Raw genomic sequence first — 23,490 nt, 5'->3', positions numbered from 1 at the left:
AGAGCTTCCAGGGACTAAGCCACTACCCAAAGTCTATAAATGGACTGACACTGGACTCTAACCTCAAAGGTAGCAATGAATATCCTAGTAAGAGCAACAGTGGAAGGGGAAGCCCTTGGTCCTGCTAAGACTGAACCCCCAGTGAACGTGATTGTTGGGGGGAGGGCGGTAATGCGGGGAGGATGAGGATGGGGAGGAGAGCATCCATATAGAAGGAGAGGGGTAGGGATTAGGGGGATTTTGGCCCGGAAACCGGGAAAGGGAATAACATTCGAAATGTAAGTAAGAAATAGTCAAGTTAATAAGGAAAAAATAAACAAAAAGAAAGAAAAAAGGATATACCTCCTTCCTCTTAGCACTTCACGCTACTTTCCCCAAAATTCACCATATAATTGGTCACAAAACAGGCCTAAACAGATATAAGAAGTTTGAAATAACTTTGTGTATCCTATCAGATCACCACAGACTAATAACAACAATGACAACAGAAAGCCCACATGTAAATTGAAGTTCAACAAAACTCTACTCAATAAGGGCTTGGTCAAGGGAGAAATAAAAAAAGAAATTAAAGACTTTTTAGAATTTAATGGAAATGAAAGAACGATAAACCCAAACTTATGGGAAAAAAATGAAAGCAGATCTAAGAGGAAAACTCATACCTCTGAGTGCCTCCAAAAAGAACCAGGAGAGAGCATACATTAGCTTCTTGATAGCACCCATGAAAGCTCTGAAACAAGAAAAGCAAATATGCACAAGGGGAGTAGAAGCCAGGAAATAATCAAACTCAAAGTTGAAATAAACCAAGTAGAAACAAAGATAACTTACAAAGAATCAACAAAACCAGGAGCTGGTTCTTTAAGAAAAACAACAATAATGATAAACCATTAAGCAGATTAACCAGAGGACACAGAATGTGTAACCAAATTAAATAAATCAGAAGTGAAAAGGGAGACATAACAACAGAATCTGAGAAAATTCCAAAAAAAAATATCATGAGACCTACTACAAAAGCCTTTATTCAACAAAGCTTAAAAATCTGGAAGAAGTGGACAATTCCCTCGACAAATACCAGGTACCAAAGCTAAGTCAGGATCAGATGAAACATCTAAAAAGTTGTATAACTCCTAAAGAAATACAAGCAGTTATTAAAAATCTCACAAACGCAATAACAACAACAACAACAACAACAACAAAAAGAGCCCAGGACCAGATGGGTTTAGTGTTGAAATCTATCAGACCTTAATAGAAGACCTCATAATGATACCATCCAAATAATTCCACAAGATAGAAACAGACAGAGAACTACCTAATTTCTTCTATGAAGCTATAATTACACTTATATGTAAACTACACAAAGATCCAACAAAGAAAGAGAACTTCAGATCAATTTCCCTTATGAACATCAACGGAAAAATACGCAATAAAATTCTTGCAATCTGAATCCAAGAAAACATCAAAACGGTCATCCATCACGATCAATTAGGCTTCATCCTAGGGATGCAGGGATGGTTCTATATACAGAAATCTTTCAATGTAATCCACTGTATGAAGAAATTCCAGAAAAAAGAAATGCATGTCATTTCATGAGATATTGAGAAAGCACTTGACAAAATTCAACACACCTTCATGATAAATGTCTTGTAATGTTCAGGAATTCAAGGCCTATAACTATACATATAAAAGCAATATGCAGCAACCAAGTACCTAAGTTCAAACTAAATGGAGAAAAACTTGAAGCAATCCTACTAAAATCAGGGACTAGACAAGGCTGCCCACTCTCTCCCTACTTATTCAATATAGTGCTCAAAATCCTAGTCAGAGCAATAAGGAGGTAAGTTGGTAGGGCGAGATGTAAATAGGAAAATTTGGCATAAAATTAAATGTAAAATTCATTGAAAAGACTTTAGAAAGTTAAACTATAATATAGTGAGAATATCTAAAACATTAATTAAAAAAAGAAGTAAGAAAGGATTCTCTGTTGACTCTCTCAGTTGTTATGCAGATTTAGCACACATATTCATTGTCTTCCTCCTGAAACATTTCTGATCATGGGACCTGTGTAATAATAAATTCAAGTCTAAGCATCTCTAGAAAATAAATACACTTCGTATGATTGCTCTCTATGTGAATGTTTTGTAACATGCTTACATAAAACACATCACAGAAGGTGAGTTTTAAGGACACAATGAAAAGTGCCAAAATTATAAACATGAATGTGCTTTTAAAAAGTTCATAATATACATAAAGTTATAAGTTTCAGAGAATGGTTTTAAAATGTCTCAGCACCTAAATGGATTTACTGTTCTTGAAGAGGACCTAGATTCATTATCAGTATCCACATGGTGGCTTGAAAACACTCTAATTCCACACAATCCAAATAATTAACCTGAAAATGTACGTGTGAGTATGTGTATATGGAATTATTAACATTTGATATCTTGGAATATTCATTTAGTCAGAAATGTATATTTGCATTAAATAAAAAAGTAATGAAAAAAGAGGCCATGAATTTAAAAAGGAGTAAATAGGAATATTTGTGAAGAATTGGAGGGAAGAAAGTAGAAATGTCATAATTAAAATGCAACCTCAGAAACAATAATTAGAAAAAATAGTAGCTGCATCATCTTAATAACATCTGCAAATGATGAGGACTATTTAATTACTATTTAATTACTTATTTATTTCCCAGAATTAGTTCATATCTTAGAGCCTAGGCCATGAAAGGAAACATAATAAGGAAATTCTGCATTGAACCAGGCAGAAATCAAAATAAGTGCAACTCATAGATTGGAGCTGTTCTTTTTAAGATGAGCATATTCCCTACAGATATACCCATATTGTCTCTCTGATCTCAACCATCAGAGGTTCATGGCCTCTTAATGGATCACTGACCTGGCTGCAGCTGTTCCTAGCCTTTGATGACACAGCCCACTGATGTGAGGACTTCTTTATCCCCAGGTCATACCGTGTGCTAGAGTCAGCCTCACACATGTCATACACAGGCATGAGTGCTTCTAGTCACATCCTGGAGTTGCTGCTGCTCTGGCTTACAGGTAAAAAAGACTGAATAAATAGGAATGTTATTCATATCGATGTTGTTAGTCCTAAGGGAAACAGTCTCAGCAGCCAGAGACACCAGAAGAAGCATTTGCAGTAGAGTGGTCTCTCACTTCTGCTTCCCTGGGTGGTTTATGTCATGGCCTGAATCACTGTGGGAGGAGCACTATAAGCCTGTAGACAGTAATAGATTCCAATATCTTCAACCTGTAGTCTGCTGATCTTAAGAGAATACTGTGTGCCAGATCTACTGCCGCTGAACCTTGATGGGACCCTGTCTGCCAAGCTGGTTGCACCATAGATCAGGAGCTGAGGAGATTTCCCTGGTTTCTGCTGATACCATGATAACGAATTACCAATGTCCTGGCTTGCCTGGCATGTGATGGTGACAATTTCTTCCAGAGATGCAGACAGGGAGGCAGGAGACTGTGTCATCTGGATGTCACATTTACCACCTGAGATTGAAAATTGAAAAAGAATTCCGTACAATTTATCTTGGTAAAAGACAACATTTATGGACACCATCCACTGAGCAGTTAACACACTGATCTGTATAAATTTTCAGTTTATTCAGTCTTCCTTACCTGTAAGCCAGAGTATCAGCAACCCAAGGAGTTGAGTGGGCACGTTCATGTTTCTGTGTAACATGTGTGAAGCTGACTCCAGCACGGGGTGAGACCTGACTATAAAGAAGTCAACTGAGCAGTGGGCTGGCCTCTGGGCACATGCAAATCAGCAAATGGTAGGAATGGCCATGGCACTGGTCAGGTCAGTAACTCAAGAGGCCTGTGGTCCTCTTATGTTTAAGATCAGAGAGCCAGTACAGGTTTATTTGGGTTTATTTGTAGAGAATGTGCTCCTCTTTGGATAGCAGCAGCAGCAGCAGCAAAAACAACAAAACAAATCACCAGGCTATGAAACAAATATTGTTTTGATTTTTGTCATATTCATTATAAGATTTTCTGTTTTATTTGTCTTGTAACTGGGCTTGAAACCTACAGTAAAGTTTTAAACAGTATATAAATGCTTATAGGGCAATTTCATATTTACCTGTGAAGGTTATTGATGTGGTGCAGCTTTATCATTTTTTTCTACTTATATGTGAGATTGAATTTTAATAATAAGTTTTGTCTCTTTTATTTCTTCCCTCTTAAATCTCCCAAATATCCCTTCTTCCTCTACTTGTAATCCATCACCTCTTATTCCATTAATTGTTACTGCATAATTAAATGTACTTACACACACTCATACACACATACACGCACACACACACACACACACACATATGTGTGTGTGTGTGTGTGTGTGTGTGTGTGTGTGTGTGTGTGTGTATGTATCTACAGGGTTGATCATTATTGTACAGTCAATCAATTTGCTGTGCTCTGCCCTGGAAGGAAGACATCTCCTGTTCCTAGCTCTATTTAGTTGTGCATACTTCGTCGGGTAGAACTGAGACCATATGGGGTTTATCCCATCCAGTTTGGCAAGGTCAGAGGTGTCCTCCTTTTTTCAGCTCATCTTTGGGCAGTTATTTAGGTGAGATTTTGCAGGTATATCTTCTGATATTCATGGAATTACAATCTCAGAGAAAACTCCCCAATCTTTTGGTTCTTACAGTGTTTTGACTCTACCCTTTCAAATTATTCCCAAGCCTTGTGTATGGAAAAGATTGTAAATGTATCCACATGATTGAGCTACACAACTCCTCATGGAACTCACCAAGAATAATTTTGATAACAATGATTCCCAGAACAATAATAGAATAATACTGGAAGACATGGTTTGTGGAGAAGATCAGGAACTTTCATAATGTTAATTTTTTCAGGTAAACAATCTTATTTTACTCTATTTTTGACATAGAAGCTACCCAAGAACTACTGACCTCAAGAGCAGAGAAATTCATGGCTGTCTCTCCATCCATCTATGATTAAGAGCTCTTTACCTAGATTAGCCTGGGATTATATCTAAGCCCAATATTCCTGTGAGGCTTTACATTATTGTACCTGAGTTATTGTATATTAATACAATTTATTGTCTTTTAAGAATATTAATTTTCTATCCATAATATCATCCATGTCTTTGAATGTCCAATTGTTCTACGTGCATATGCTATGGACATCATGCCTTCTCCAGAAACTAAAAAGAGATGAATCTTAATTTAATTTCAGAACAAAGGAATTCAATCTCTTTGGTGAGAGAAGCATGTACAGAAGTGAAGATAGAAGCTAAGCACAGGGATTTAAAAATAATGGGTACCAAGTAGATCCTAATAGGGAGTAAAGCTATGGTGGATTTAGTGTGAGTGTCCATGATCCATTGATAGTAAAGAGTTTGCATGTATATGTAATCATTCTGTAGCATGTAAAAATCTTCCAGGGTGATGATACCCATGAGGGGCCTGAAAATGATATTGCAGACAAAATTAGCATCAAGAAGTAGTGTTGGAATATATTTTAAACATAATTAACCTGAAAATTGATGAAAAGTGTGACTAAAGTATGTTTTATAGTGCTTGCTAAAAGTGGTACATCCAAGAGTCTTCAGTAGAGACAAATTATGACCCATACCCTGATTCTACAAATTAATATGCATCTATTCACACATGTATGTTTTCATTAAGCAATTTCATCACACTCTCAATATATGGAATCCATCAAATTGGTAACTTTATTTCACTGGTGGTAGAACGTCATTTGAAAAAGGAGAGGGAAAGAGATCATTTCCATACGTTAATGCCATTAGCAATAATCAAGACAAAAAGTCCCCACCAAAAATGGAAAAAAGACTGCTCAGTATCCTTGCTTGTCTTTTTACATCCTTTAATGATCTGTCGAGATCAGAGTGGAAGTCATAGTCCGTGTCTGTGGTTCAGGGGAAGCTTTTTCTGCCATATTTGCTGATGTGATTTCATCCCATGGCATTTAGATATTTAACTTTGAAAATTACTAGATGTCAGCAAGCAACTTCTCTCCAGGTTATAATGATAAACAATCCAGCTGCTTCAGCAACACTGTAGTGGAGTATGATAGATGAATGGAAAATGAAAGAGGTGTTACACTTACCCTTCTGACACGGAAGGTAATTATTCAGGGCCATTGTCCTAGGACAGGTATTTTTACATCTACAACACAAAGAATTGCTAGGATCTCTAGTCTCCCATGACCAAATGTAGGGATGAAATGTGCCACGACCATTCTCACAGAAGTAGGTAAAGACCTGGAGAAAATTCTGGATGACAAGTGAACAGAAAACTAACTAGTAACTTCTCTTGCTCCTAGTGTTACAGTGATTGATACTAGATACCAGCCCACAGTCTGGTGATCTTTATTGGATAGATCTGTATTATGTCCTCCCTCTGCTCGGGAGATTGCAAAAATGAAGACATAGTAAAGTCTTTCTTCTTGTTGGGCCCAGGAAAAAGCTGAACCAAAGTTAATAGTAATTGTAATGTGCTCAGGAAAAATAATGAACTGAATCTGAGCCTGTTTCTTCCTGGGAATATACAACAAAACCATTTAGAAGAATAATGTGCAGGCTATCAAACAGAAATACATGCAGAACACACACACACACACATGCACACACTCACACACACATACACATACACATCTATATATATGTAGTCTAATTCTTGCTACTAAAAAAGAAGGAAATATTATACAGTGATTTAACTTAATTAATAGACTTTTTTTCTAGCATTAAAAAATATTTAAGAGCATTGTGTGAAGAGGGCTTGGTGATGACTCCTGTAGTCTCAGCTCTTGAAAGTAGGAAGCAGTAATTCTAGAACTTCAATGTCATCCTCTAATACAAGTTTAAGGTCATACAGTTCTATATGACCCCAAGATTTGATCAGAAAAAAAGTAATATTTGAAGTTAGTTAAGAAAAAATGATAATATATTAAACATAGATTCAAAAGTTAATCTATTTAAGCACTTATTGCTTATTCCTTATGGAAACTTTCAATCTGCATTTGAGTTAGTTAAAATAAAACCATGTAGACTTGAAAAAGTATTGGCCAAGAATAAAACTAATATACCTCTTAGAAAACTTCATCATTATATAATAAATTTTAGGTTATTTCAAAAACCTAATTTATTATGGAACTTGTGAGTTTTCATCATTATCACTTAAAACTATGTCCAATACATTGGTATTGATATTTCCTAACTGGTCTAAAGACACAGGGTTGCTTTTCTCCTGAAAACTTCTGGGTCTCACACAGCTCTGACTGTTCTCAAACTTGCAGTACATGATGATTTTGAATTTCTGACGCAACTCTCAAGATCTGGGACTTCAAGTTTATCGAAAATACCTAAGCCCTGCAATGCTTGTGGGTGTAATCCAGGTTTTTGTTTTGTTTTGTTTTTGGTCATAGGAGGAAAGAAGTCCGTAATTGTGGATTGATGTCTATGCAGGTGAGGGAAGGCACAAGATAAAGAAAGGCCTGTGATTGGGCAGTGAAAAAGTAAGTTTTGGAGAGAGGAGAGAGAGGAGGAGGAGGAGAGGGAGAGAAGAACCAAGATGGAGGCAGAGAAGAATGACCTGGATGTGTGTGGCCTCAAAGTATCACAGGTAGTTATGAATATTTTATAAGGGGTGGATTTTATAGGACAATTTGTCTTATCTAGGTGGGTAGTTTATATCAATATTACTTGACTGTAAATTTATTGTCTGGATGATTTTTTTGGAGTAAGAATTTACTGATATAAATCTGATTAATAAATTACCAGCTTCCAGAGTTTTGATTTCACAGGGATATTGGGAAGTGTGGCAATAACAACAGGGGGCAGATGCTGAGATTGTGAACAGAGTTTACAGCACAGAGTTGCCAGAAAGTAGCTGCCACAGGGCCCAGAGAGTAGCTGGTGCCAATGTAGAGCTAGTCATAGAGGAGGAGAGGCTGCTGGAGACAGAGAAGCAGGAGCTAGTGTGACCTGGTGCATGTGCCCTACATCTATATTTATATTAGTTACTACTACAGGTGTCGAACCAACGTTTTAGGCAAGAATCCACTAAAAATTTAAGATTACATGGACTCAATCACAGGAACCTTGAAACAAAGGAACACAGGGAGAGAGATTCTCTGCCCCCAGACACTAGGTTCCCTGATGTTAAAAGAAACAATGTGCACTGGGTCAGGTTGTAGAGAGTGTGGCTTAATTCAAAGACTACTTTTTTTATTTTTTGCCTTTAGAATAGAGTTTTATAAAGCATTTGTCAAAATCACATGGGACATTTCACTCACAATTCTGAACTAAGATAAAAATATAGAAGTCTGTAGTACCAGGCAGAGTGCATAACAGATGTATATTATATAAGTTGCTAATGAAGTGAGTAGAGGTCTGAGCATCCAGGTGGAGAGCTTAACAGATGGTATAAAGATATAATGCTCCAATAAGTCATACACATTCTCTCTAATGTGGGCTTCACAGGAATTTTGGGTTAAAATCATGATTTGACAAGCTGCCTACTTCTTACTAACAGCTATTAATAGAAGTGTGATTAAACTGTTTTTATAGTTAGTAGGAAAGAATATAGATTTTGATTGAGTCATGTGGGAAATTCTATCCACAGTTCACAATTAATACAGAGAAAAATGTAATGGTTCCAAGCAGAAAGCATAACAGATAAAGAAACTGCCTACTTCTTATCGGCAGGTATGAATAGAAGATTACTTTAAAGATGTTATATTAGGGTGTACAGAAAGTTCATATTCTCTAATGTGGTTTCAATGGGAATTTTGGGTTGATTTTGTGGCATGATAGATTGGAAAAGCCTAAGAATAGGATCATATAATATTTTAGTTTATACTTCAATTGCTTTTATATTGGTTCAGTTTTCAAAATGGGTTTGATTTTGAGTTTTGTGAAAATATTATTTATCTGGGAGAGAATACAAGATACAAGCTTTTCTGGTTGTCAACTAATGCATATGCTGATTTGGGGAAAAGGTCTTATCTTTGCGATTTTAGAAAAGGTGCCCTGGATCCAATCCTTAGCACCACAAGAAAAACTACTTTAATGTCATTTAACCACAGTAACTAAATATAAACTTAGTTTTTGGAATACAAAAGAAAAACAAAGGTGATTAGAATCTGGATATCTTCCTGAGCTATATGGATTATATTTGATAGAAGGATAGCCCTGGAATAACTAGATTCAAAGGAATGAAACAACAAAAAGAATTTAATCCTAACCAGTCTGTACATACCACACAGACTGATACAATCCATACAGATATCTTGATGATATTAAAATTTTGTTTTGAGATTTATATGTTAGAGAATGTATAGCTTTGGTGAGTCTTATCTTCAGACATGCTGAACTGACCTGCTTCAGCTCCAGATCTTAAAGACTTTCAGCCAGATCCAGTCAGGACAAACACAGAGACTACAGTGATCGGTGGTGTGGACTACTTAAGGCCTGACCTGATTCCTCATTTTTCCTACTCCCCCCCAAGATATCTTAATGTCCATACCCAGTCTGAAGAAGTTGTGAAGTGTTACGACCCAATGCCCTGGACTTGGGGGCCTGTAGGGGTGGTTGTTCTGAGGTTGTTATTCTGGGGAATTTAGAAATGGTCATATAATGAATCTAGAAATGACTGTTCAGCCATAGTGTCATTTTGGTAGAAATTCTTTTATTCATTACTAAATTGAAGTTATAATCTCTTACATTGGTACAAAATTTATTTAATATAAATTTAAGGTTTTCATTGATACTAATTTCTTATTGATATAAAATTGTGATTGATATTGTTACTCTCATATAGACATTATGCCTATACAATTCATTTAAACATACAAGACTTTGACGCAGTCTTAAATTGCTATTATAAACTGCTTCTAAATGATTAAGCAGTATGATGTAAGGGCTAGATACTAAATCCATGGCTCTGAGTTTACTCTTAGGGTAATTTCAAGATACTTTTTAGAAATAGGTAAGAATAGTTAATGGATAACAATCTAGATTACTTTACATGAATAGATGGTTATCAGAAATGTCAGAAATTCACAAAGTTGTTTATTCTTTTGTTGTTGAGACATATCTGCTCCTAGTTCAGATCCCCTACTTGGATAAAAAAAATGAGTGTCTGTACCAACAGGTGAGGTAATGCATTGTGGCTAGGTAGCCACTGGGCAGAAATTGCATATTTCATCTGCAGAAAAGTTACAGTGCAAGAAATGACACACTACACAAAAGAGTTGACTGATATGCTCTGCCAAGTCAGAATAATCAGGCCTTCAAAATTCTGTTACAAAGGTCCGACAGATGATCTGGGCCAGAAGGCTGAAGCCTGATGTTTGTATATATTGCTAACAAGGGAATGTACATGTTTGGCAGTTGTCTCTACTTCTAGCCTCAGTTTGGTAAGCTGAGTTAGGCTTCCTTTGTTTTCAGAAAGTATTGGTCTTTCTTTGATTTCTGATGGGGTTGAAGACTAATTATCCAGGCTATGCAACATTGAGAATGCATACTTATTTAGATAACTTTCAGATAGTATACAAGATAGCCAATATGTAGCACATAAATTTGAAGCCTTTCTTAGGATAAGATAAATAGGTAGATTATAGAGTATTCCATTGAATTGACAAACATGATGATTGGGTTTTAGGTATCTTTTATACTTTATAAGTCATAGAATGCTAATAGTTGTGCTCAGCTTACATCTGAGAGAAAAGTTCTTTTTTTTAATTATACAGAAACGGTAAAATGTGGATTGGTGACTACATGCAGGTGAAGGCAGGCGCAAGATAGAGCAATGGCTGTGATTCGGTGGTGAAAAAGTAAGGTGGGCACACAATTTTGGAAAAAAGAGAGAGGAGGGGAAGACGAGAAGAACCAAGATGGAGGCAAAGAAGGACGACCCAGATCTGTGTGGCCTTAAAGTACACAGTAGTTATGAATATTTCATAAGGGATGGATTTTATAGGACAATTAGTCTTATCTACATGGGTAGTTTATATCAATCTTATTTGGCTCTGAGTTTATTGTGTGGACATTTTGTGGAGTGAGAATTTATTGAAATAAATCTGGTTGATTAAATTACAAGCTTATGGAGATTTGATTTTAGTGGGTTACTGAGAGTTTTGACTATAACCACAGGGGGCAGTTGCTGAGAATATGATCAGACTCCAGAGCAAAAGATGCATGAGATAGGCAGTCTCTGAATGGAACTGCAATGGCATCGAGGGGTGGGAACTGGAGAGATGGTGAGATCCCTGCAGAGCCTAGAGAGTAGCTGGCAGCAACATGGAATGGAAACTGGGAACTTAGTGAGTCGGGTGGAGACATTTTGCTGTTTGAGATGAAAATACCCACTAGACGCCATTAGGCCCTATGGCGCCATCAATAGCGTGGGATGGTGTCTTGCTTTATATTTATATTATTCACTACTACATATAATTAAGATACATCCCAGAACAGTGTTTTTGTACTTCCTAGTAGTAAGAATTGGACTGCTCATGTATTTGTTTCTCCACATATTTACCTGTGATAGGCTATGCAGAATGTTCCTTAATGCTCCTGATCATTCTCAAGAAGAAACAGTCTCAAGTGTTGCCCATCAGTTTTTTGTTTTGTTTTGTTTTTAGCATAATACAATTTGCCCTTAATCATTGTCTGCTTTTTTCTGGAGTTTTTTTTTTTGAACAAAGATCCAACTCTATCTTAATTTTAATAATCTTTCCAGCATGGGGACCCAATGGCACTTGTTTATCACTGGATTTTAGACTGTCAATCACTGTAACAATAAGGATTGGAAAAAAGAGAAAATTTTAGTTTCTGATGCATTGGCATTCAATTCTTCTATTCCTTTCAGGATCGATGTGGAAATTGTTTACTTTCCTATACACCCATTGTACTCCAGTTCAGAGCAAATAAAGCTGTGGGATTGTATAACCTTACTGAAATCCTAAAATTTCCATCCTGATCTCAAAACATCAGTATAGGCAGTGAAAAGATCACCAAAGTGTGACATTTCATTGGATATTGAGAAGTCTCTTTTGCCCATTATTTTTATCCTGAATATTGCTAATGGTATGAACTTATGAAAATTAACTATTGAGAAACTAGACCATATCATCTCTATATTTGGGACTGTAGATATGGCTATGAAACAAATTGAGTGTGAATTTCATATCTACTGTGCCTCTTATCTCCTTTGTGGAAAAGAACCTTGTGCTGTTTTCAGACTAAATGAATAACACTGTAGTGTGTGGTTACCCTTTATCCTTTAGGAGTGAATACACATAACGCACCACAAACATAAATCACTGTATTATAATTAAACAAACATTCTTAGCGACAGTGTGTTTTTCTGTTTCTTTCTTTCTATTAGGCTTCATTTTGCTTTTTTATTTTACTTTAATTGATTATTTTATTTATTGGTGTTTCAAATGTTATCCCCATCTGCAGTTTCACCTCCAACCCCACCCATACCCTGCTGCCTTCCTCTTGCCTTTATGAGCGTGCTTCTCCAGCTGCCTACCCACTCCTGTCTCAAGGCCTGAGCATTACCCTACCCTGGGTCATCAAACCTCCACAGGTCAAAAGGGATACTATCCCATTGATGTCAGATAAAGTCACCCTCTGCTACACATGCCATGGTTCCCTTGATATGTACTCTTTCATTACTGGTTTTGAACCTGGGAGCTTTGGGTTGTATGGTTGGTTGATACTGTTGTTCTTCCTAAGTAGATGAAAACACTTTCAGCTCCTCCAGTCCTTCCCTTAAGTTATCCACTGGAGTCCCCATACTTAATCCAATGTTTGATATGTGTATTCACATCTGTATTTTTCAGGCTCTGGCAGGTCCTCTCAGGGCACAGCTATACCAGGCTCCTCTCAGCAAGTACTTCGTGGCATCAGCAATAGTGTCTTGGTTTGGTATCTGACGATAGGATGGATTCCTAGGAAGAGAATCCCTAGATTACCTTTCGTATATTTCTCTTCAACTATTTATCCCTGCACTTCCAAGAGTATTTTCTTCCCCTTCACAGTAGGACTGTAGCATCCACACATTGGTGTGGTCTTCTGTCTTCTTCCATTTCATATGTTCTGTGATTAACAATATTCCAACCTTCTTTTTGGCTATTATTCACTTATCAGTGAGTACATACCATGTGGGTTCCTTTGTGATTGAGTTACCTCACTCAAGAAGAAATATTCTACTTTCATCATTCACCTAAGAATTTCATTAAGACATTGTTTTTAATAGCTGAGTAGTACTCCTTTGTGTAAATTTGCCACATTTTGTGTATCCATTCCTCCGACCCGGAACAGCTGGGTTGTTTCCAGCTTCTGGCTATTGTAAGTAAGGGTACTATAAATATGGTAGATCATGGCTCCTTGTTATATGTTGGAGCATCTTTTGAGTATATGCCCAGGAGTGATGTAGCTAGGTCCACAGTTAAAATTATTTCAAATTTACTGAGGAACCACAAAACTGTTTCCTAGGGTGGTTGTATGAGATTGCAGTCCCACCAGCAAAGGAGGAATGTTCCTCTATCTCCACATCCTTTCCAACATATGTTGTCACCAGAGTTTGTGATCTTAGCTATTCTGACTAATATAAGGTGGAATCTCAGGGTCCTTTTAATTTGCGCTTCCCTGATGATTGAGGTTGTTGAACATTTCCGTAATTGCTCCTCAGCCATTTGAGATTCCTATGTTGTAAAATCTGTTTAGATCTGCACCCCATTCTTTAATATGGTTATTTGGTTCTCTGGAATCTAACTTCTTTAATTCTTTGTGTACATTGGTATTTACTCTCTATCATATGTAGGATTGATAAAGATCTTTTCCAATTTGTTTGTTGCCATTTGGCCTGCTGACAGTGTCCTTAACGTTACAAAAGCTTTTCAATTTTTTGAGGTCCCACTTGTCTTTTCTTCACATTAGAGCATAGGCCACTCCTTTTTTTTTTTCAGGAAATTTTCAACTGTGCCAGTATGTTTGAATTCTCTCCCACTTTCTCTTCTAGTAGACTCATAGTGTCTGGTTTTATGTTGAGGTCCTTGACACAATTGAGTTTGCATTGTAAAAGGAGATAAGAATGATGGTTCAATTTGCATTCTTCTACATGTTGACTGCCAGTTTAACCAGCATCATTACAAAATGAAATGCTGTCTTTTTTCCAGATGGTTTTGGATCTTTTGTCAAAAATCAAGTTACCAAAGGTGTGTGGGTTCAATTCTGGGTCTTTAATTATATTCTAGTGATCTATCTTCCTGTCTCCTTACAAATACCATCCTGTTTTTATCACTATTGCTCTGTAGTATAGCTTGAGGTCAGGGATGCTGATTCCCCCAGCAGTTCTTTGTATTGTTGAGAATTGTTTTTGCTATCCTTGGTTTTTGGTATTCCAGATAAATTTGAGAAATGCTCTGTCTTTCTCTGTGAAGAATTGTGTTTGAATTTTGATAGGAATTGCATTGAATCTGTAGGTTGCTTTTGATAAGATGGCCATTTTTATTATATTAATCCTTCCAGCCATGAGCATGGGAGATCCTTCCATCTTCTGAAATCTTGTTCAGTTTCTTTCTTCAGAGACTTGAGGTTCTTGCCATAGAAATATTTCCCTTGCTTGGTTAGTGTCACACCAAGATATTTCACATTATTTGTGACTATTGTAAAGGGCATAGTTTCCGTAATTTTTTTCTCAGAGAGTTTATCCTTTGAGTAGTGAAAGGCTTCCTTTTGTTTGAGTTTATTTTGTATCCAGCCACTTTGTTGAAGTTGTTTATCAACAATAGGAGTTCTCTAGGGGATGTTTTTGCTTCTCTTATATATACTACCATATTATAAGCAAATAACAATATCTTGACTTCTTTCTTTATCATTTGTATCCCTTTGATCATTTGATGCCTAATTGCTCTTGCTCTAACTTCAAGTACTATATTGAATTGATGAGGGAGAGTGGACAGCCTTGTCTTGTCCCTGATTTTAGTGAGATTGCTTCAAGATTGCCCCATTTAGTTTGATGTTAGCTATTTTCTTTCTATATATTGTTTTCATTGTAATTATGTAAGGACCTTTATGGTAGTGTTTCTTTTGTTTCTTTTTTATGAAATATTTTGAGATGTATTGGTTTAGAGAATTCTACACTAAAACCATCTGGTCTCAAGAATTTTGTTTGGGAGACTTTTAATGACTGCTTCAATTTCTTTAGGGGTTATGGGATTGTTCAGATGGTTTAACTGATCCTGATTTAATTTTGGAAACTGGTATTGGTCTAGAAAATTGTCCAATTCATCTAGATTTTCCAGTTTTGTTGAGTATAGTCTTTTGTAGTAGGATCTCCTTTTTTGTTTTTTTGATTTTTTTGTTTGTTTTTGCTTTTTGGTTTTTGTTTTTTTGATTTCTTCAGTTTCTGTTAGGTCTCCATTACTGTTTCTGATTTTGTATGATTTGATACTGTCTTGTGTCCTCTTGTTAGTATGGCTAAGATTTTATCTATCTTGCTGATTTTCTCAAAGAACCAGCTTTTGGTTTTGTGGATTTTTGTACAGCTCTCTTTTTTCCACATGATTGATTTCAGCCCTGAGTTTGATTATTTTCTGCTGTCTAGTCTTCTTGGATATGTTTCTTTCTTTTTGTTCTAATGCTCTCACATGTGCTATTTATTAAGCTGCTAGTATATGCTCTCTCCAATTATTTTTATGAAAGCACTCTGAGCTATGCAATTTCCTCTTTTTTTTGTTTTTTTTTTTTTTCGGAGCTGGGGACCAAACCCAGGGCCTTGTGCTTCCTAGGTAAGCGCTCTACCACTGAGCTAAATCCCCAGCCCCAATTTCCTCTTAACACTGCTTTCATTTTATACCATAAATTTCTGTATGTTTTGCCTTCATATTTTCTAAATTCTCAAAAGTCTTTAATTTCTTTCCTCATTTCTTCCCTGACTGAGTTATCATTGAGTAGACAATTGTTCAGCTTCCCTGTGTATGTGGGTTCTCTGTTGTTTTCACTGTTGTTGCAGACCAGTCTTAGTCCATGGTGATATGATAAGATACATGAGATTAGTTACATCTTCTTGTATTGGTTGAGGCTTTGTTGTGTGTCCAATTAATATGGTTACTTTTGTAGAAAGTACTCATGGTTCTGAGACAAATGTATATTCTTTTTTATTTTTTTCCAGTGAAATGTGCTATAGATAACTGTTAAGTTCATTAGGTTCATAACATTTGTCAATTTCACTGCCTCTTTGTTCACTTTCTGTTTCCATGATGAGAGTGAGGTGTTAAAGTCTTCTACAATTAGTATAAGATTCAATGTGTGCTTTGAGATTCAGTAATATTTCTTTACAAATGTGGGTGCCCTTGCATTTAAGGCATAGTTGTTCAGAATTAGGAGTATAATTTGTGGATTATGACTTTGATTGGTATATAGTATCCATCTTTTTTAATAATGTTTTGTTGAAAGTCTATTTTTATTAGATAGTAGAACTGCTACCCAAGCTTATTTCTTGGGAGCATTTGCTTGGGAAATTTTTGCTTTGACTTTGGGGCAGTAACTTTCTTTATCACTGAGATATGTTTTCAGTATCCAGCAAAAAGCTGGGTTTTCTTATGTATCCAGCCTGTTAGTCTTTGTCTTTTTGTTTGCGAATTGAGTCCATTGATGTTGATAGATATTGAGGACCAATGATTGTTGATAGAGGTGGAATTATGATTGTGTGGTTCTCTAATTTTGGGTTTGTTGTGAGATTATTTTCTTGTATTTATTGACTGTAGTTTTGCACCTTGTTATAGAGTTTTCTTTCTATTATCCTCTGTAGGACTGGATTGGTAGAAAGATATTGTGAAATTTTGGTTTGCTCACGGAATATCTTGGTTTCTCCTTCTATGGTAATTGAGAGTTTTGCTGGGTATAATGCCTGGGCTCACAATTTTGTTCTCTTTGTGTCTGTATGACATCTGCCCAAGATCTTGCTTTTAGAGACTGTTGAGAAGTCTCCTCTAATTCTGATGGGTCTGCCCTTATTTATTACTTGAACTTTCTGCTTTACTGCTTTCAATACTTTTTCTTAGTTTTATGCATTTGGTGTTTTAATTATTGTGTGACAGGAAGAATTTATTTTCTGGTCCCATCTGCTTGGTGTTCTGCGGTTTTCTTGTATGTTTATGGGCATCTCTTTATTTAGGTTAGGGAAGTTGTCTAAAAATATGGAATGCTTCATGAATCTGTGTTTCAACCTTGAGTAGGAACATGATAATTCTCTGTATTGTCCCAATTTTAGATTATGTGCTGCCAAAGTGAGCACCAGTGTGACTATTTTTGAGAAATCTCATTATTTCACATATTTCTTTAGATAATACATTATGGATGCAATGAAGTTTTAACAAGCAGTCCAAAAATTTGATTATACATAGAATGTAGTATTATTAGATTTAAGACAATGGAATGTGCTGGAAGATGAGACTCCACCATAGTATGAAGGGACTTATTTAGTGTGTCCAGAGACTGACACAGAGAACTAAGAAACAGAAACCAAGACTAATTGGCATCATCAAAGCCCAGTTCTCCTACCAAAGCAAATATTGGGTATCCAAACACACCAGAAAAGCAAGATTTGGATTTAAAATCACATTTCATAATGATGATGGAGGACTTTAAGAAAAACATAAATAATATCCTTAAAAAATATGGGACAACCCAAGTAAACCATTAGAAGCCCTTAAAGAGCAAACACAAAATTCCCGGAAAGAATTAGAGGAAAACACAAACAAACAGGTGAAGGAATTCAACGAATCCATTCATAATTTAATAATGGATACATAAACAATAAAGAAAGCACTAAGAGAAAAAACCTGGAGACAGAAAACCTAGGGAAGAGATCAGGAGTCATAGATGCAAGCATCACCAAGAGAGTAGAAGAGATACAGAAGAGGGAATATCCGAGGTAGAAAATGACATGTACCTCAAAGATAATGTAAAATGCAAAATGGTCCTAGCCCAAAACATCCAGGAAATCCAGGAAACAATGAGAAGATCAAACCTAATGATAATACGTATAGAAGAGAGTGAAGACTCCTAATTAAAAGCCCAGGACACATCTTCAACAAAATTATTGAAGACAACTTCCCTAACCGAAAGAAAGATATGCCCATAAACATACAAGAAGCCTACAGAACTCCAAATAGATTGGACCAGAAAAGAAATACCCCCTGTCACATAAGAGTCAAAACACCAAATGCACAAAACAGAAGAAAGAATAATAAAAGCAATAAGGGGAAAGGTCTAGCAACATATAAAAGCAGACCTATAAGAACTAGAGCAGGCTTCTTAGCAGAGACTATGAAAGTTAGAAGATCCTGGGCAGATGTCCTACAGACCTTAAGAGAACGCAAATGACAGTCCAGGCTACTGTACCAGCAAAACTCTCAATTAATATAGATGGAGGAACAGAGATATTCTATGTCAAATCCAAATTTACACAATATCTTCTAAATCCAGCCCTACAAAGGATAATAGATGGAAATGTCCAACACAAAGAGGGAACCTACACCCAAGCAAAAGCAAGAGAATAAACTCTTGCAACAAAACCAAAATAAGAGACACACACAAACATAATTCCACCTCTAACAATGAAAATAACAGGCAGCAATAATCACAATTCCTTAATACCTCTTAAAATCGATGGAGTCAATTCCTCAATAAAAATACATAGGCTAACAGACTGTATACATAAAGAGGACCCAGCATTTTGTTGCATACAAGAAACACACCTCAGGACAAAGACAGACACTGCCTTATAGTCAAAGTCTGAAAAACAACTTTTCAAGGAAATGGTCCAAAGAAATAACCTGGAGTAGCCGTTCTAATATCGAATAAAATTGACTTGCAACCAAACTTCATCAACTTCATATTTATCAAAGAAAAAAATCGTCCAAGATGAACTCTCAATCTTATTTATCTATGTTGCAAACGCAAGGGCAACTACATTCATTAAAGCAACCTTACTAAGGCTCAAAGCACACATTGCATCTCACACAATAATAGTAGAAGACTTCATCACCCCACTGTCATCAATGGAAAGATCAGAAATTGAACAGAGACATAGAAAAACTAAAAGAAATTATGAACCAAATGGATTTAATAAATACTTATAGAACATTTCATTCAAAAATAAAAGGATATACCTTCTTCATCTTAGCACCTCACGCTACTTTCCCCAAAATGACCATGAAATTGGTCACAAAACAGGCCTAAACAGATATAAGAAGGCTGAAATAATTAGTGCATGCTATCAGACCACCACAGACTAAGACTGGTCCTCAATAACAGCAATAACAACAGAAAGCCGACATGTCATTGGAGTTCAAGAACTCTACTTGGTCAAGGAAGAAATAAAGAAAGAAATTAAAGACTTTTTAGAATTTAATGGAAATGAAGGAATAACAAACCCAAACTTATGGGGTGTAAAATGAAAGCAGAGCTAAGAGGAAAGCTCATAGCTCTGAGTGCCTCCAAAAAGAACCAGGAGAGAGCATACATTAGCAGCTTGATAGCACACATGAAAGCTCTGAAACAAAAAGAAGCCAACATATGCAAGGGGAATAGAAGGCAGGAAATAATCAAACTCAAGGCTGAAATCAACCAAGTAGAAACAAAGCTAACTATACAATCAGAAAACCAGGAGCTGGTTCTTTAGAAAATCAAGAAAAATGATAAACCATTAAGCAAATTAACCAGAGGGCACAAAATGTGTATCCAAATTAAGAAAATCAGAAGTGAAAAGGGAGACATAGACATAACAACAGAATCTGAGACAATTCTAAAAAAAAAAAATCATCAGACCCACTACCAAAGCGTATATTCAACAAAACTTAAAAATCAGGAGGAAATGGACAATTCCCTCGAAAAATACCAGGTATCAAAATTAAATCAGGATCTGATGAAACATCTAAACTGCCCTATAACTCCTAAAGAAATACAAGCAGTTATCAAAAATGTCACAAAAACAATAACAACAACAACCAAAAGAGCCCAGGAACAGATGGGTTTAGTGCTGAATTCTATCAGACCTTCCTAGAAGACCTCATAAGGATATTGTCCAAACTATTCTGCAAAATAGAAACAGACAGAAAACTGCCTAATTTCTTCTATGAAGCCAGAATTACACTTACTCATGAAACACCCGAAGATCGAACAAAGAAAGAGAACTTCAGACCAATTTTCCTTATGAACATCGACCCAAAAATACTCAATAAAATTCCTGCAAACTGAATACCAGACAACATCAAAATGATCATCCATCATGATCAATTAGGCTTAATCCCAGGGATGCAGGGATAGTTGAATATACAGAAATCTTTCAAGGTAATCCACTGTATGAAGAAATTCCAGGAAAAAAGAAACACATGATCATTTCATTAGATACTGAAAAAGCATTTGACAAAATTCAACACACCTTCATGATAACAGTCATGGAAAGATCAGGAATTCAAGGCCCTTAACTAAAAGCAACCAAGTACCTAACTTCAAACTAAATGGAGAAAAACTTGAAGTAATCCCACTAAAATCAGGGACTAGACAAGGCTGCCCACTCTCTCCCTACTTATATAATATAGTACTCAAAATACTAGCCAGAGCAATAAGACAATGAAAGAAGGTAAATTGGTAGGGCAAGATGTAAATGGGAAGTTTTGGCATAAAATTAAATGTAAAATTCTTTGATAAGTATAATATAGGGAGAATCTCTAAAACATTAATTAAAAAAATAAGAAAGGATACTCTGTTGACTCTCTCAGTTAGGCAGATTTAGCACACATATTCATTGTCTTCCTCCTGAAGCATTTCTGGTCCTGGGATGTTTGTAACAATAAATTCAAGTCTAAGCGTCTCTAGAAAATAAATACACTTCGTATGATTGCTGTGCATGTGAATGTTTTGTACCATGCTTCCATAAAACACATCACAGAAGGTGAGTTTTAAGGACACAATGAGAAGTACAGAAATTATAAACATGAATGTGCTTTTAAAAAGTCCATAACCTACATAAAGTTGTAATTTTCAGGGAATGGTTTTAAGATGTCTCAGCAACTAAGAGGATTTACTGTTCTTGAAGAGGAACTAGGTTCATTATCAATATTCACATGGTGGCTTGAAATCACTCTAGTTCCACATTGTCCAAATAATTAACCTGAAAATGTACATGTGAGTACGTGTATATGGAATTATTAAATGTTGATATCTTGGAATATTCATGTAGTCAGAAATACATATTTACATTCAATAAAAAAGTAATGAAAAAAGAGGCCATGTATTTAAAAGGGAGTAAGTAGTAATATTTCTGAAGATTTCGAGGGAATAGAGGACAAAATATCATAATTAAAATGCAATCTCACAAATAAAAATTAGAAAAAGTAGTAGCTGCATCTTCTCAATAACATCTGCAAATACATATGAGAGGACTATATAATTATTTATTTATTTCCCAGAATGAGTTCATATCTGAGAGCCTAGGCCATGAAAGGAAACATAATAAGGAAATTCTATATTGTACCAGGCAGAAATCAAAATAAGTGCAACCCACAGACTGGAGCTGTTCTTTTCAGATGAGCATAGTCAACAGATATACCCATACTGTCTCTCGGATCTTAACCAGCAGAGATCATGGCCTCTTAATGAATCACTGACCTGGCTGCAGCTGTTCCTAGCCTTTGATGATTTGCATATACCCAGAGCACAGCCCACTGATGTGAGGACTTCTTTATCCCCAGGTCATACCGTGTGCTAGAGTCAGGCTCACACATGTCACACACAGGCATGAGTGCTCCTAATCAGATCCTGGGGTTGGTGCTGCTCTGGATTACAGGTGAAGAAGACTGAATAAAAGGAATGTCATACATATGGCTGTTGTTAGTGCTCCATGGTCTCCATAAACGTTGTCTTATATATGACATAATAAATTTTGTGTGAATTTGTTTTCAATTTCCAATATCAGGTGCAAGATGTGATATCAAGATGACACAGTCTCCTGCCTCTGTACCTGCCTCTCTGGGAGAAACTGTCACAATTACACGCCAGACGAGTCAGGATATCAGCAGGTATTTATCAGGGTATCAATAGAAAGCAGCGAAATCTCCTAAGCTCCTGATCTATGGTGCAGATGTTTTGGAAGATGATGTTCCATCAAGTTCATTGGCAGTGGATCTGGCACACAGTTTTCTCTCAAAATCAGCAGCCCACATCCTGAAGATGCTGCAATGTATTACTGCCAACAGGGTTACAGTGATCCTCCCACAGTGATTCAAGCCATGGCATAAACCACCCAGGGAAGAAGAAGAAAGAGCACGAGCTTCCACAATTCTCCTTCTGTGGTCTCCAGATGCTGCAACTGTTTCCTGTTGCTAAGACATAAAGGTCAATGTGATATTTTTGTACAGAGTTCAGGTGAACTTTTATATGTCCAAATTTTATTTCACGCCCTAAGAGGAATCATCCTCACACAAGTTACACACAGACATGAGTGCTCCCACTCAGATAATGGAGTTGCTGCTGCTCTGGCCGTCAGCCACACTGAGAACAGATTATTCTTTGAATCTAAAGTCCATTTTTTACTGAAAGTAAGGCTTCCTGATCACATGATTCTCTGGTGTGGTGTCAAATCTCATATGCATGGAAGGGATGAGGTTTTCCTCCATTACCTATTTGTTCATTTCTGTCCTTATTTGGAAGGCAAATATCTAAACTGCTTTTCCATTTCTGTGACAGCAATGAATATATGTATGACCAAGGTAATTCATAAAAGAAAATATTTAATTTTTGAACGTTTGTTTTAAGAGAATTAATCCATTTTGTACGTGGTAGTAAATGTTGCAGCAGGCAGGGAGATGTGATTTGCGGGCATAAGCAGGTGGCTATACACCCAAGTCTTCACCATATCAGCACAATTTCAGAGGCATTGATAAGAACAGAATTCTATACACCTGATTTTATTGGTATCAGCATCAGTTGGAATGCATATAGAAAAAGAAAAGTCACCTAAATGAAGTAATTGTTTTGATATAAGGAATTAGAACATGAGTAATAGCCATTAACTTGTTTGGGTGCTCTTTGGACATTAATGTTGGTAGGAAATAGTATTCTCAGTTTCTCCCTTGGAATACAGAGCTCTCTGCCCAGAATATCTGTGTGATCTGTCCATGCTGTGCTCATAAATGTTTCGAAGTTTAGGACTCTCATATTTTCACAACAGAAAAGTATAGTGTAGTTACTATTACTGTCTTTCAGAGAACTACAGACACCGGGTGGACTTATAATATGTGTATGTGTTCTTTGAAATATCATCAGTAAGTGTAGCATAATAGTCAAAATCAAAAAAAAATAAATAAAACAGCCTTAATTCACTCATATAATAAACAAAATCTCCATGAAATATTTTTGGATTACAAATAAACAGAATAACTAAAGATATCCAAATAC

General features: G+C 36.2%; 1 non-coding gene and 1 gene segment (V, D, J or C); both read right to left on the bottom strand.

Annotated features, from left to right (window-relative positions):
- Positions 1-3,189: 3,189 nt before the first annotated feature.
- On the bottom strand, positions 3,190-3,718 carry LOC690275 (immunoglobulin kappa chain variable 12-41-like). The segment is given in 2 exon segments: positions 3,190-3,512; positions 3,642-3,718. Coding segments are annotated over 2 exon segments (387 nt in total).
- Positions 3,719-17,219: 13,501 nt separating this feature from the next.
- Positions 17,220-17,323, bottom strand: LOC120102598 (U6 spliceosomal RNA). The gene has a single exon (XR_015687289.1). It is a non-coding gene; the product is annotated as a U6 spliceosomal RNA (small nuclear RNA).
- Between the last annotated feature and the right edge of the window lie 6,167 nt (positions 17,324-23,490).

Source organism: Rattus norvegicus, chromosome 4 (assembly GCF_021556685.1).
Source record: "Rattus norvegicus strain SHRSP/BbbUtx chromosome 4, alternate assembly SHRSP_T2T, whole genome shotgun sequence".
NCBI classification, from domain to species: Eukaryota; Metazoa; Chordata; class Mammalia; order Rodentia; family Muridae; genus Rattus; species Rattus norvegicus.
This window is presented reverse-complemented; position numbering and strand designations above follow the sequence as displayed.